The 12,562-nt window shown below is 55.3% G+C and overlaps 1 protein-coding gene across 3 annotated transcripts in view; it reads right to left on the bottom strand.

The window, feature by feature from the left end:
- Positions 1–12,240, bottom strand: part of PRODH (proline dehydrogenase 1) — a 37,570-nt gene extending 25,330 nt beyond the window's left edge. The window contains exons 1-4 of one of the 3 annotated variants that reach the window (XM_049865771.1): positions 11,941–12,240; positions 7,023–7,231; positions 686–720; positions 16–165 (exon numbers count right to left, since the gene is read on the bottom strand). In XM_049865771.1, coding sequence (XP_049721728.1) covers positions 16–165; positions 686–720; positions 7,023–7,231; positions 11,941–12,213 — 667 coding nt within the window. In that variant the 5' untranslated portion in view covers positions 12,214–12,240. Of the gene's footprint in view, positions 1–15; positions 166–685; positions 721–7,022; positions 7,232–7,712; positions 8,293–11,940 lie in introns of those variants that run through there. The other 2 variants (XM_049865770.1, XM_049865772.1) reach the window with 2 other exon arrangements.
- Positions 12,241–12,562: the final 322 nt, after the last annotated feature.

Genomic DNA, 12,562 nt, shown 5'->3' with positions numbered 1-12,562 from the left:
GAATGGTGACCCCACCTGAAGCCTCAATGCAGCGCAGGAACGTCTCCATGTGGCCATCACACTTGGCTTCATTGGCATAGAAGTAGGTGCGGGCACTGATGACGCCATCCCTGCGGTCCCCGAAGGCCCGGTGGGCCTGGTATTGCTTCTCCCTCTTACTTGTACCTACAAAGACAATCACACATGTGCTTCTGATGCAACCCTCTCCCCCATTCCCAGCCACCCCCCAGCACAAGTCCAGCAGGTTGAACCCTGGCCACTGCCCTCAGCATGGTGGCCTTGGGCAGCCTCTGGCCCTGCTGCACTGTCCTGCTATGCTCCCCCTCACACCACCCCGAGGTTCCCATAACCCTAGACCCATCCTGCTCGTTCAGCTCTGTGACCTGCCCTTGCTGTTCTGTCCACCCCAGCATGCGTCATGCCTGGGACAGGAAGACAGAGCTTGTGTCTCAAAGGAGCCCAGACCAGCCTCCACCAGGGGACCAAGAGGTCTGTTCTTAACCACAGAACACAGAGGACCTGGGATGGCCTATGGATGCAATGGCTGCAGGCACCACACCAGTGCCCCAAGGTTTGCTTGTACCTCTGACGGGGCTGCCCCTAAACTCAGGGGCTCCTGATCCCCCGGCACGTACATGGGTTGCAGGGAAGCGTGGGTTCATGAGCTGGCCCGCCCCTTACTCACCACTGCCATCTCTTTCCGCAGCCGAGGTGCAGGACCTGCAGGAAGAAGGAGGGCAGAAGGGTCGGGCCATACCACCTCCACAGCAGGTGACAAGCACATTCCTACTTACAGGGCAGAAGTGACAAGAAGAAGTTGGAGGTTGAGTGTCAACCACCTGGTAGAGGAAAGCTGGCTCCAAGATGCAGCCCTGCTGGAAGTAACCAGGGTGCACCCAGCTTATCCATGCCAGCCCTTGGGGCATAGCCACCTCTGAGCATGAGGAGCTTGCTCAGGGACAGATGCTGTCCAGCTGACAAGCCACGTGTCCTCAGACAAGCTACTGGCCCTCTCCTGGCCTCAGGCCCCACATGGGTGAAGTGGGGCACTAAGGATGTCTCCCTATGAATGAGTGAAGAGTGGGTAAAACGGAAGTTCAGAGCAGCACCTACAAGGAGCAAGTTCTTGGGAAAGTTATCGACGAGGGCGGTCCTCCCCAGAGAGTGAGAGTGCAGAGCCACCCAGGGCGAGGAATGGAGACCAGGAAGCCACCCAGTGTACAGAATTCCAGAAACCAGGTAAGCAAGGGCCCCTTGCCTCTAGAACGCCCCACCAAAGGAAGGACCATTAAATCACATACGCTGATGACCCCAGAGCAGGGAAGCTGGTCTAAGCCCATGGCTTTTAACCATGACTACACACTAATCCTCCAGCTCTGATCTGCCCCTCATCCAGGTCTCCCGGTACCTGTGCCTGGCAGCCTGAGGCCCCCACGTCACATCCAGGGGCTCTGGGCACCTGTGCCTGGCAGCCCGAGGCCCCCACATCACATCCAGGGACTCTGGGCACCTCTACCTGCCAGCCTGAGGCCCCCATGTCACATCCAGGGTCTCCGGGCACTTCTACCTGCCAGCTCGAGGCCAATCTCCTGGCTTCTGCCCCTGCACACTGCCAGTGCCACCTCAGGCATGCAATCTTGCCCCCAAGGATTATTTTTCCTTTAAAATGCAACCAGAATTTTTCTTTTAAAATGCAAATCTGATCTCATCACTCCCTGGTTTAAAAACCTTCCCCTGGCTTCCCATGATGTTCAAAAAACACCCCAAGTATTCATTAGGACAGTGAGGTTCACCCATCACATCCCACCCCACAGCTCAACCCTGGCCCACCAGCCTCCCTGCAGCTACTTCCACGGCCCAGCACAAGCCCCATGTCCACCAGCCGCTTCCTTCTCCCCATGCTCTCAGGGGCTCAGTCCGGCACCCACCCACTCTGCTACCCTGTCCCTGCTCACGGTGTCCTCCCTGGTTAAGCGGAGGGCTCCTGGTGTCCCCCTCCTCACAGCAGCCAGGAGGCTCCCTTTTGCTCAGTTGTGAGGCTATACCTTTTGGAACAGTGACATGCGGCTCCTTGGCACAGTCGCCCCCTTCTCCCTATACGCCTGTCTCCCTAGGCATCAACTGCGAGGACAGTGCTCAGCAGGTTTGTCTCTCATCTCACATTTATATTTAAGGCCCTTGACTGCCCCATGTGTCAGGCAGCCTAGGAGTGAGTCTGACCTCACTGTGCACCTGCCAGTAACCCCCAACCCACCCAGGGGGCACAACTGGGGACTCTGAGCCTCACATGGCCAGGACCTGCCGTGAGAGGCTGCTCCTCACGAGGCTCCTATGTGCCCCACAGCAATGACTGCCCAGCTGCTCCAATCCTCCAGCCACCTGGAGGCTTAGTACCCAGTCAGGCTTGGTACAAGGAGGCTGAGTGCTTGATGTGACACAAGACGGTGGAGGGTCACTGTGTGACATGGTTCTGACTCTGTAAGGGCACAGCTTCTAGAGGAACCCGTGAGGGAGCACGCAGGCCCCCCAGTGTGGGATTACCCCCAGGGACAGATTAGCCAATAAGTAAGGTACGCTCGGGTTTACTTGTGTTTACTTACTAAGCCGTAGTGTGCAATTTCACTTGATGTGGTAAAACCCATGTAAAATTGTACACTACAGATTAGTAAGTAAGCACAAGTAAACCGGTACGGTGTGTACTGTGCTTACTGGTTAATCTGCCGTATCCCACACACCCTGATGGACGGGAGCTCACCCGCCTCTATCCAGCCACGAGGCAGGCCCCATCCCTTCAAGCTGTGACCAGGGACAACCAGGCAAAAGCCATCTAATGAGGGAGAGTTCCAACACAGTCGCCACTGGCCACACCAAGGCAGGGGAGCCAGTGGCCAGACGTGGCCCAGGCAGGAAACCCACGTGGGCAAAGTAAGAGCAGCCAGTGGGGCAGAGGCACTGTGACCCCTGGGGTCTCCGTCATGTGTGCAGTCTCCATCTGTGACCTCCTGGGGCGCCCAGGAAGGAAGCACTTTAGAGATGAGCTGAGAAAAGCAGCTGCTCCGGCCACCCGAGCACATGGGTCAGAGAATGCAGCTAGGGGCCTCGAGGGACACTTACAGCCAGACCCCGCTGCTGGGTCCCAGCCAGCAAAGTCTTTTCTGAGAGTGCCAGGGAAGCCCGCCAACACTGGGGAGGGTAGGGTCTGGCTGAGGACAGCAGCCCCCTGGTGTGACTGAGGCCATGTCACAACGTGGGGGAAAGAGACAGATGAGGAAACTGAGGCTCCAGAAGTGAGGCAGCGCCACCCCCGCCATCCAAGGAATCCACTTTCTACCGTGGAGTGTCCACGTCAGGCACCAACACGGAGGTGCAGCCCAGAGCGTGCTCCTGCAGCCGTCAACTTTACAGCTGGAATGTGAATCGGTGAGGCCAGCAGCCTGACCAGGTCTAGGACTGTGCCCTGGTTAGTCGGAAAGGCCTGGATCCCTTGTGTACTCCTCCTCCCCACCCCCCACCCCTCTGACTGGACGACAAATCGACCTGTTCTGTGTTCTGCCTCCTCAGGCGACAGCACTGTACCCTTCCTGGCTTCCATCCATCCCTCTGTGGAAGAGAGGAACACGTAGGTGGGCTGGCCTGATGGGACTGCGAGGAGTGCCCAGAGCAAGTAGCACGAGGGGCCAGGGGCACAGGAAGGTCACACAAGTCCCAGGGGCTCTGAAGAGGCGGCATGAGACTTGGCCACCCCCTTGGCCTCAACCAAGCCAAAGCTCTCAGAATTCCATTGAATGGTTGCTGGCTCAGTGTCTGGGTAAGGCAGAAAGCAAGGAGAGCTTACGCAGGCCACCCTTTCCTACTCTCCTCTGGTGACCAAAGGCAGTGAGAGGAGGGAGGGAAGGACAGGACAGTTGAGTGGATACTGCCCTAACACTGTGCATCCCTGCTACCTGCACACCCCTCCCTGGGCTCCCTTGCTCTAGGCAGCACTGTGCTCAAAACCAGTGCTGGGGGAGCTGCCCTAGCCTAGGGACAGCCTCGTGACCCCATGGGGAGCCTGGCCTTCAGTGCCTCTCCTGCACTGGGGCCAGACCCTGGCCTCTATGCTGATGTTTTAACAAGAACATCCTAGTGGCCACTCTGTCCCTCCTGTGCCTCCAGACCTCCTGCCCCCTCCATCCCAGTTCCTGGAAGCGCTCCTGGGTCACTCCTCCCCGAGGCCTGCCAGCCTCTCCCTCATTCCCTGGGAGGACTGCTGAGTCACCACACATTTGGGTGCCTCCACCCCTTTCTGGTATAGGTGCAGTTATTTTTCCAGGCTTTTTTGTTTAATAGATGAAGAAAACTGATGCTCAGAGAGGCTAAGTTATTTGCCCAAACTCACACAGCTGGCAAGTGGCAGAGCCAGGATTCGAGCCCTGGTTGTTGGGTTCCAGAGTCCACAGTCCTACCTGCGCAGTTCTGCTTAGCCTTCTTCTGTGCCTCTTACGGTTATACCAGGGCCAAGCCTGCCGCCACCCACCTGGGGTGATGGACTCTTCACCATTCCCCAGAGTGGGGTCTACAGGCCCTGTTACAGGAAGAACTGACTAGGAAGAAAGATCCCTGGTCATCCACCAGGGACACTGAAGCAGTCCCTTACACAAGGTCTGAGTGGTTAGTGTCACACCTGGCCAGCCAGGGAGGCCACTTGACAGTGTGGGTGTTGGACCCAGTCTGCAAGCCCAGCCCTGCCCCTGTGGCCCAAACCCCTCAAGGGAGAGACCCCTCCCTCCCTGCTGCTGGCATCAGACAGCATCACCCCATCAGAATGGGGAGGAGCCGAGGCTCACATCCCAGAACGGGGCTGGTGGCGGGGGCGGGGGGGGGGCACTTCTGCAGGGTCCCATTACCCTCTCAGCCCAAGCCAGGTGTGGCTGAAGCCTGCCGGGAGACAGCGTGGGGCCCAGTGTGTGGGGGCGGCATGATGCGACTGGGCCGGGATCCAAAACCCATTAGTTATTTATTCAATAGGCAGTCTCAGCAAAGGCTGTAGCCAAGGCCCCAGGCTGGCGGGAGCCTCATGGTCGGGGGGGGGGGGGGGGGAGGTCAGGAACAAAGAGGGTGCTGGAGCACAAGAACCCCGCCTTCATAACAGCCAATCACAAGTCTGGCCTCCTCAAGCCAATCCCTAGGCAGCAGCCAGCCTAAGGCTGAGGTGTGGACATTCCGTTCCCATTCCCAGGGAGGGAGGCCTCATGTGACTGCCTCTCCCTCCCCTTATGGACCAGCCACCTGGGGACGGGCTAGGCAAACACCACACCCCACCAAACCAAGGGCCAGGTTACACAATGGGCCTCTCCAAAGCCTCATGTGCATCAGTCAGGCCCACTGCTGTCATAGCTCAGCAGCCCTGAATCAAAGCAAGGGCTCAGCCAGCTCCCAGAGGCAGGGGCACATCCTAGCCTCTTCCAGGGTCACCTGTCCTTGGTTACCACAGGTCAATGCCTCTGGTACCCCTTCGAGACCGGCTCCTCTGAGCCAGCCTCCATGCTCAGGCTCTGCAGGTAAGAAGACAGTCCCCACTCCAGGAGGAAGGGACAGACGGACAATGACCCCACAGTGCCAGGAAGGGGCCTGTGTTCCCACCTGCCAACGAACCATGTATATCCTGGCTAAGAGGGCTGCAGTGGCAGAGAAGAGAGACACACATACCCACTTCCCACACAGTTCTGGAAGGGACTAGAGAAGGAGCTTGGCCCTCAGGGCTCCAGGCATTTTTCTAAGTTCTGTTTATTTTCATTTTGCAAAGGAAGGGCTGGTCCTGCCAAGACAGCTATAGTTCTGGCCTGTGGTGACACAGGAAACTCTGGTGGCACAGCAGTTAAGAGCTACAGCTGCTAACCAAAAGGTCAGCAGTTTGAATCCACCAGGTGCTCCTTGGAAACTCTATGGGGCAGTTCTACTCTGTCCTATGGGGTCACTATGAGTTGTAATTGACTCGACAGCAAGCGGTTTGGTATGGTTTTTGTTTTTGTTTTTTTTATGGTGACAGTGGTTAAGAGCTTGGCTGCTAACCAAAAAGGTCGGCAGTTCAAGTCCACCAGCCATTCCTTGGAAACCCTATGGGGCAGTTCTACTCTGTCCTAGAGGGTCACTATGAGTCCAAGTTAATGGCACCTAACAACAACATCACCCAAGAATGGGGCAAGGAGCAGCCCATCCATCCCCTACACTCACCACCCAGAGAATGGGACTTGGGCAAGTTGGGAGCAGACTCCAGGCACCAAACCACTCTCTACCGTAGTCCCCAATAAAGGTGGGCTGGCGAGGTGGGCAAAAGAGGCTGGATGGTCAGGAACCCCTGCAGCCAGGGAGGCGCTTCGGCTGAGCTGGGAGCCAGAGCCACCTCCTAATCCAGGGTCAGCAAAGACTTTCTGTAAATGGCCAGATATTTTCAGCTTCACAGGCCATACGGTCTATGCCATAGCCCCCTGACTGCCTGGGTTGGGCCATAGCAGCCACCAGCACTGGGATGAATGGGCGTGGCTGTGTGCCCAGAAAGCTTTACTTATGAACACTCTGAATTTCATATCATTTTCACGTGTCACAAAATGTTATTCTTGTTTTCATTTTTTTCAACCATTTAAAAATGCAAAAGCCATTCCGAGTTTGCAAACCCAGGTGGGGGCTGGATCTGGCCACAGCCGCAGTTTGCCGACCCTGTTCTAGCTACTCCTCCCGCCATGTGTGCACCAGGCTTTCCAGGAAAAAACCAGAGCTTGCATCCCCTCTCGGTGAGTAAATACAAGAAGGTCGGGCAGATACCCAGGAGGCTCTTTGAGAATGGGGCTCACCAAGCTCTCCTGGCCTTGGCCTTGGCCTTGCCAGGCCAAGGCCCAGCAGCTGGCTGTAGCCCCACCTGATCCCTGAGGGCCCCAGTCTGGCTGTCCCGGAGTATGAGTGCTTCGGGGTTACTGTGAGAATGGCCTGTGCAGCTTCTGCACAGGGAGGGCCGAGGACAGACGTCGGCGGGTGGGGGGCCTTACTCCATCTCCTTCTGCTCCGCCTCCTCAGGGCTGAGGTCCTCCTCCACTCCGTAGTCCAGGATGGAGCCAACCCCGAAGGCCCTGTTGTGTTGGATCAGGGGCCGGATGGACTGCTGGTCCTCACCGGCCACAAACTGCCCGTAGAAAGTCATCTTCATTAGCTTGTCGAACAGCCTTTGCCCCAGAAGTCTCCTGGCCACACAAAGCAGCTGAAAGGCAGAAGTCACCGGCTGTCCTGGGCCACCCCTTCATCCACCCTCATGCCCACCACAGAGCCTTGGCACGGTCTCTCCTGAGCACAGAGGCCTGTTGGCACAGTGGTTAAGAGCTACAGCATGCTACAACTACTAACCAAAAGGCTGGCAGTTCGATTCCACCAGCTGCTCCTTGGAAACCCTACGGGGCAGTTCTAATCTGTCCTATAGGGTCGCTATGAGTCGGAATTGACTCGATGGCAGTGGGTCTGGTCTGGTCTGGTCCCCAGAGCATGCACCAATACTTGGCTCATGGCCTTCAGCTTCTTGTGAAGAAGGACCAGCTTGCTTCTCTGCTCAGAACAACTGGAAATCACCCCACCCCCCGCCCCCTGCCCCGTGTACCCCGAGCAAGTGAGCAGGCCTGAAACACCACCTCCTGGGCTGCTCTGACTTTCCCTGTACCCAGGAGCTGCCCAGGAGGAGGCATACTCACAGGAACCACCGGTACGCAGTGGGTGCCGCATCACCACTTGCTAGTACAGGAGAGAATGGCTCATCTGGTCTCTCTCAGGGACAAGCAGTCGGCATTTTTGAAACACCTTCTGTATCCAAGGAGTCCCTGGGTAGTGCGAATGGTTAATGCCCTTGGCTGCTAACTGAAATGTTGGTGTGATGAGTCCACCCAGCAGGGCTTCAGAAAAAAGGCCTGGCGATCCACTTCCAAAAAATCAGCCATTGAAAACTCCATGGAGCACAGTTTGACAGACACAAGTGGGGCCGCGGCGAGTCAGACTAACTCTACGGCAACTGGTTTCTATATCCACACTTCAGCTGGTTCCACTGGGGAGGGGAGGGCTTGATGTGACTTTCTAGGATACAAGCACCCAGATTCTTCAGTGTTTTACTTACTGCTTATTCCCGCTGGAGAGTAAACACATGTAAAACGACACCTCCATGAGCTCAGACAAACTGCAGTGGCTGGAGTGAAGCGCAGCCCAACAATAAGCTGGCAACTCACCTATACAGGTCTTGGGAAGGAAGTCCCATCCTCGACAAGTGGGGACTTGAAAGAGGTCAGCTACATTGGGTGAGCAAGCAGCCGCCTGGAGCCAGGGGCTGGAGCCAGCACTGAGGGAGCCGCCCTGGAGGAAAACAGCTATCTATTTTCAAGTAGAATTCCACCACCTTCCAAATTCCTAAAAGCATTCCTTCAAACTTCCTAGGTGGCTGCTACATGCTGAGTGAAATTCCCGGGACAGGAAATATCTGAACCACAGACAAAGAACTTGCATCCTAGTGGGGAAACCTCAAAGAAGGAAGGAGCAAAGTCAAGCCACAGAGTGACAGAATGGAGTGGCCTGTGGTGAGGAGGCATGTGTGGTGTTTGCTGACTTAGATGAGGAAGGGGGATGACATGGAAGCGGTGGAAGGCTCTCCGCAGCGTGGACAGCCAGGGCAGAAGAGGAATGAGGGACATGTTCTGGGACAAATGGAGGCTCTTGGGGCTGGGAGGAATGACCACAGGGAGGCCAAGGTGCCTAGGCCCTCACCCACCACCCTGCCAGGGAACCCCTGGGGTGTCCACAGCTCCCTCCCCTTGACTTAGCTCCGAGACAGGATTAACAGAACCCTTTCTTTATGGGGAATATCTCTTGGGACCGTTGTTTTGAGGAGTAATCTCTGAGAAACTCCACTCTAAGGAAAAGCATTAAAACCCCAACCCATTGCCACTGAGTTGACTCCGACTCATAGTGACCCTATAAGAGAGAGGAAAACTGCCCTATAGGGTTTCCAAGGAGAAGCTGGTAGATTCGAACTGCTGACCTTTTGGTTAGCAGCCTGAGCTCTTAATTACTATGCCACCAGAGCTCCAAGGAAAAGCATTAGTGAGTCAAATACCTTCACCCTGAAACCACCCCCATAGCGCTTTTTTTTTTAATTTGTTGTTGTTATTGAGAATATACATAGTAGAACACACACCAATCCAACAATTCCTACCTGTGAGATTCAATGACACTGATCACAGTTCTCCTATCTGTGCACCCATTCTCACCTTCCCTCTCTGAGCTGCTCCTCCCCCATCAACATAAACTCACTGCCCCAAGTTTCCCATCCAATCCCTCAAGTTGCTGTTATCAACCTGATCCCATACAGACAGATCTTAAAAGAGCACAATGCTCAAGGCAGACATTCCTTAGGAGTCAAGCTAAACCACTGCTTGGTTTTAAGAAGACTCCGGGAGTCCTTGGTTCAAAGTTCAAAGATAATCTCAGGGCAATTGTTTCCGGCTTAACCTTGTTTTAATGGAGGACAGGTGTGAAGGGCCTCTCCAGGTTCCATTGGGCCAGGCTGGTTTCTCTTCCTCTCAATGATGACCATATAACTGGCTAAACTGGACTCCTCTGAGGGCCAACAAGCACTGCAGGAACCAGATTCTCCACCAGTGCCATTCGGAACACATGGCCTGGACACCCAGCTCTGCACTGTGCCGACCTGTGTGTTGTGCCAGGGGAGGCAGTGTATCGAGTTGGCCAAACACTTCTGCCACCTCCCACTTCTCGGAGGCTTCTCTGCCCTCATCTCCCATCCCGTGGCCACAACTTCACCTAAGCCCGAGGTGTGGCTGGGGCTCCTTGCAGGGCCCACCCTTCTCTGCCCTGTGTGTGGCCTCACCTCCCTTCTGGGGGGCAGACACAGTGCCCTTAGCACAGTCTCACCTCAGAAATCAACACCACCTGTGCAAAAAGCCTTCTAACCCCTCGGCATCAACAATTAGACCCTTGCAAACTGTTTCCAAGATCACCTTAAAATAACTGTCACCTGGAGAAGGACATCATGCTTGGGAAAGTAGTGAGTCAGTGAAAAAGAAGCAAGCGCTGAAGAGGCGGATTGACACAGTGGCTGCCAACAATGGGCTCAAGCATAACAGTGACTGTGAGGATGGTGCAGGACCAGGCAGTGTTTCGTTCTGTTGTGCACACGGTTGCTATGAGTCAGAACCAACTCGACAGCACCTAACAACAACAACCGTATGCCCGGAATTCAGGTGGCTGAGACGGTTGTTCTGCTTTTTACTTCCTCTAAGCCATCACTTTCCGAAGTTACCTAACTTTAAAGTTTTTAAAGTTGGGTGTGTGACAGGCTTTCTATTTTTCACCATGATCATCTGTCCCAAGTGACCCCTATTTGGGGAAGCACTGGGTCACAGCTCTGGGGACTCAGGAGCGCCAGGCCCTTCAATACTGCTAGACTCCCCTTGAGGCAACATTTTATATACCAAGTGGTAACTTTGTATGTGGTAAGTGATATTTGTCTTAAGAACACTTAATTTACTTAACACTTAATTCCAGTACTCTTAATTGTGCTCATGCTGAACCTGTACATAGACCAACAGGCAATCATTTGAACAGAACAAAGGGATGGTTTAAAATCAGAAAAGGTATGTGTCAGGGTTGTACTTATTCAATCTGTGTGCCGAGCAAATAATCCGAGGAGCTGGTCTATGTGAAGAAGAACTCAGCACCAGGATTGGAGACAGACTCATTAACAACCTGCAATATGCAGATGACACAACTTTGCTTGCTGAAAGCAAAAAGGACTTGAAGCACTTGCTGATGAAGATCAACGACTACAGCCTTCAGTATAGATTGCACCTCAACATAAAGAAAACAGACATCCTCACAACTGGGCCAACAAGCAACATCATGATAAATGGAGAAAATACTTAAGTTGTCAAGGATTTGATTTTACTTGGATCCTCAATCAACGCCCATGGAAGCAGCAGTCAAGAAATCAAATGACGTATTGCATTGGGCAAGTTTGTTCCAAAAGACCTCTTTAAAGAACTGAAAAGCAAAGATGTCACTTTGAGGACTAAAGTATCTAGTCCTGACCCAAGCCATGGTGTTTTCAATTGCCTCATATGCATGCAAAAGCTGGACAACGAATAAGGAAGACCAAAGAAGCCTTGATGCCTTACCATGGACTGCCATAAGAACAAACAAATTTATCTTGGAAGAAGTACAGCCAGAATGCTCCTCAGAAGTGAGGACGGGGAGACTTCACCTCACGTACTTTGGATATGTTATCAGGAAGGGGTAATCCCTTGAGAAGGACATCATGCTTGGTAAAGGACTATCAAAAAAGAGGAAGATCCTCAACAAGATAAAGACACAGTGGCTGCAACAATGGGCCCAAGCATACCAAGGCTTGTGAGCATGGTGCAGGACTGGGCAGTGTTTTGTTCTGTTATTCATAGGGTCGCTGTGAGTCAGAGCACTCCATGGCCCCTAACAACAACAACAACATCTATCTTAAAAAGCAAACTGTTCTTTCCTTTTTGTTGGTAGTGGTGGTGCCATCAAGTCGATTTTCAACTCAGCAACCCTACACGACAGAGCAGAGCTGCTTCGTGGGGTTTTCTAGGCTGTAATCTTTACGGGAACAGATCGCCAGGTCTTTTCTCCAGCAGAGCTCTCTGCGCCGAGTTCCAACTGCCCCCTTTCTGTTGGCAGCCGAGCGCTTAACCGCTGCGCCACCAGGGTCATAATCCATATGTAAGAAACTCCACAAGGTCTGCCAGGCAGTGAGGCAACACCAGCCTCCCCGACTTCCTTCTCTGCAGGCACTGCCCAAGCGGCCCTCACACTCCGAAGCGCCCGGAGAAGGCCGAGGACCCCGCGCCGCCCGCCGCGGGTCCCCGCGCCCGCCTGCCTCCGTACCTGCTCGTGGCGCGCCAGCAGCGCGGGCGAGGCGCACAGGCGCAGCACCAGCAGGTTGCGCACCAGCTCCCAGTTGCGCCGGCTGCGGTACGCCTCCTGCGCGTTGCCGAAGTCCACTGCGGGCACCGGCGGCCGCGAGGCCTCGGCCGCTCCGCGCTCTGGCACGGCCCGCGGGCCCGCAGTCGGCTGCTCGCGGGCCGCCGGTACAGTGGACAGCGGGGCGTGGCGGGGCACACCGGCACGAACCGCCGACAAGACGCGCCTCAGAGCCATGGCGGGGGCGGCCGCGCACGCCCGGGCCCCTTAAGTAGGCGCCGAGCCCCTGCCCCGCCCGCGCCCACGCCCACGCCCCGCCCCAGCCTGCTCAGAGCCCCGCCTTCTCGGGAAGCCTGCCTCTAGCCTCGGACCCGCCCCTTCCCTTCAGGAGGCCCCCGAGTGGCAAGCATCCCGCTTCTCTGCCCAAGGTCACCCCGCTCTAGAGACCTAGTCCTCCTGGCTGCCCACCCTGAGCCCCGCCTTCCCCGCAGGAGACCCTGCCTCTCGGGGATGGGGCCTGCGGCCAGGTACGCAGTTTCTTCTGGGTTTTCTAGGCTCCCCAAGCTGGCCAGGTGAGCTCAGAGCC

The sequence above is a fragment of the Elephas maximus genome, chromosome 22 (genome assembly GCF_024166365.1).
Source record: "Elephas maximus indicus isolate mEleMax1 chromosome 22, mEleMax1 primary haplotype, whole genome shotgun sequence".
Lineage (NCBI taxonomy): Eukaryota > Metazoa > Chordata > Mammalia > Proboscidea > Elephantidae > Elephas > Elephas maximus.
Note: the sequence above shows the minus strand (reverse complement) of the source record. Positions and strands in the feature narration are given on the sequence as shown.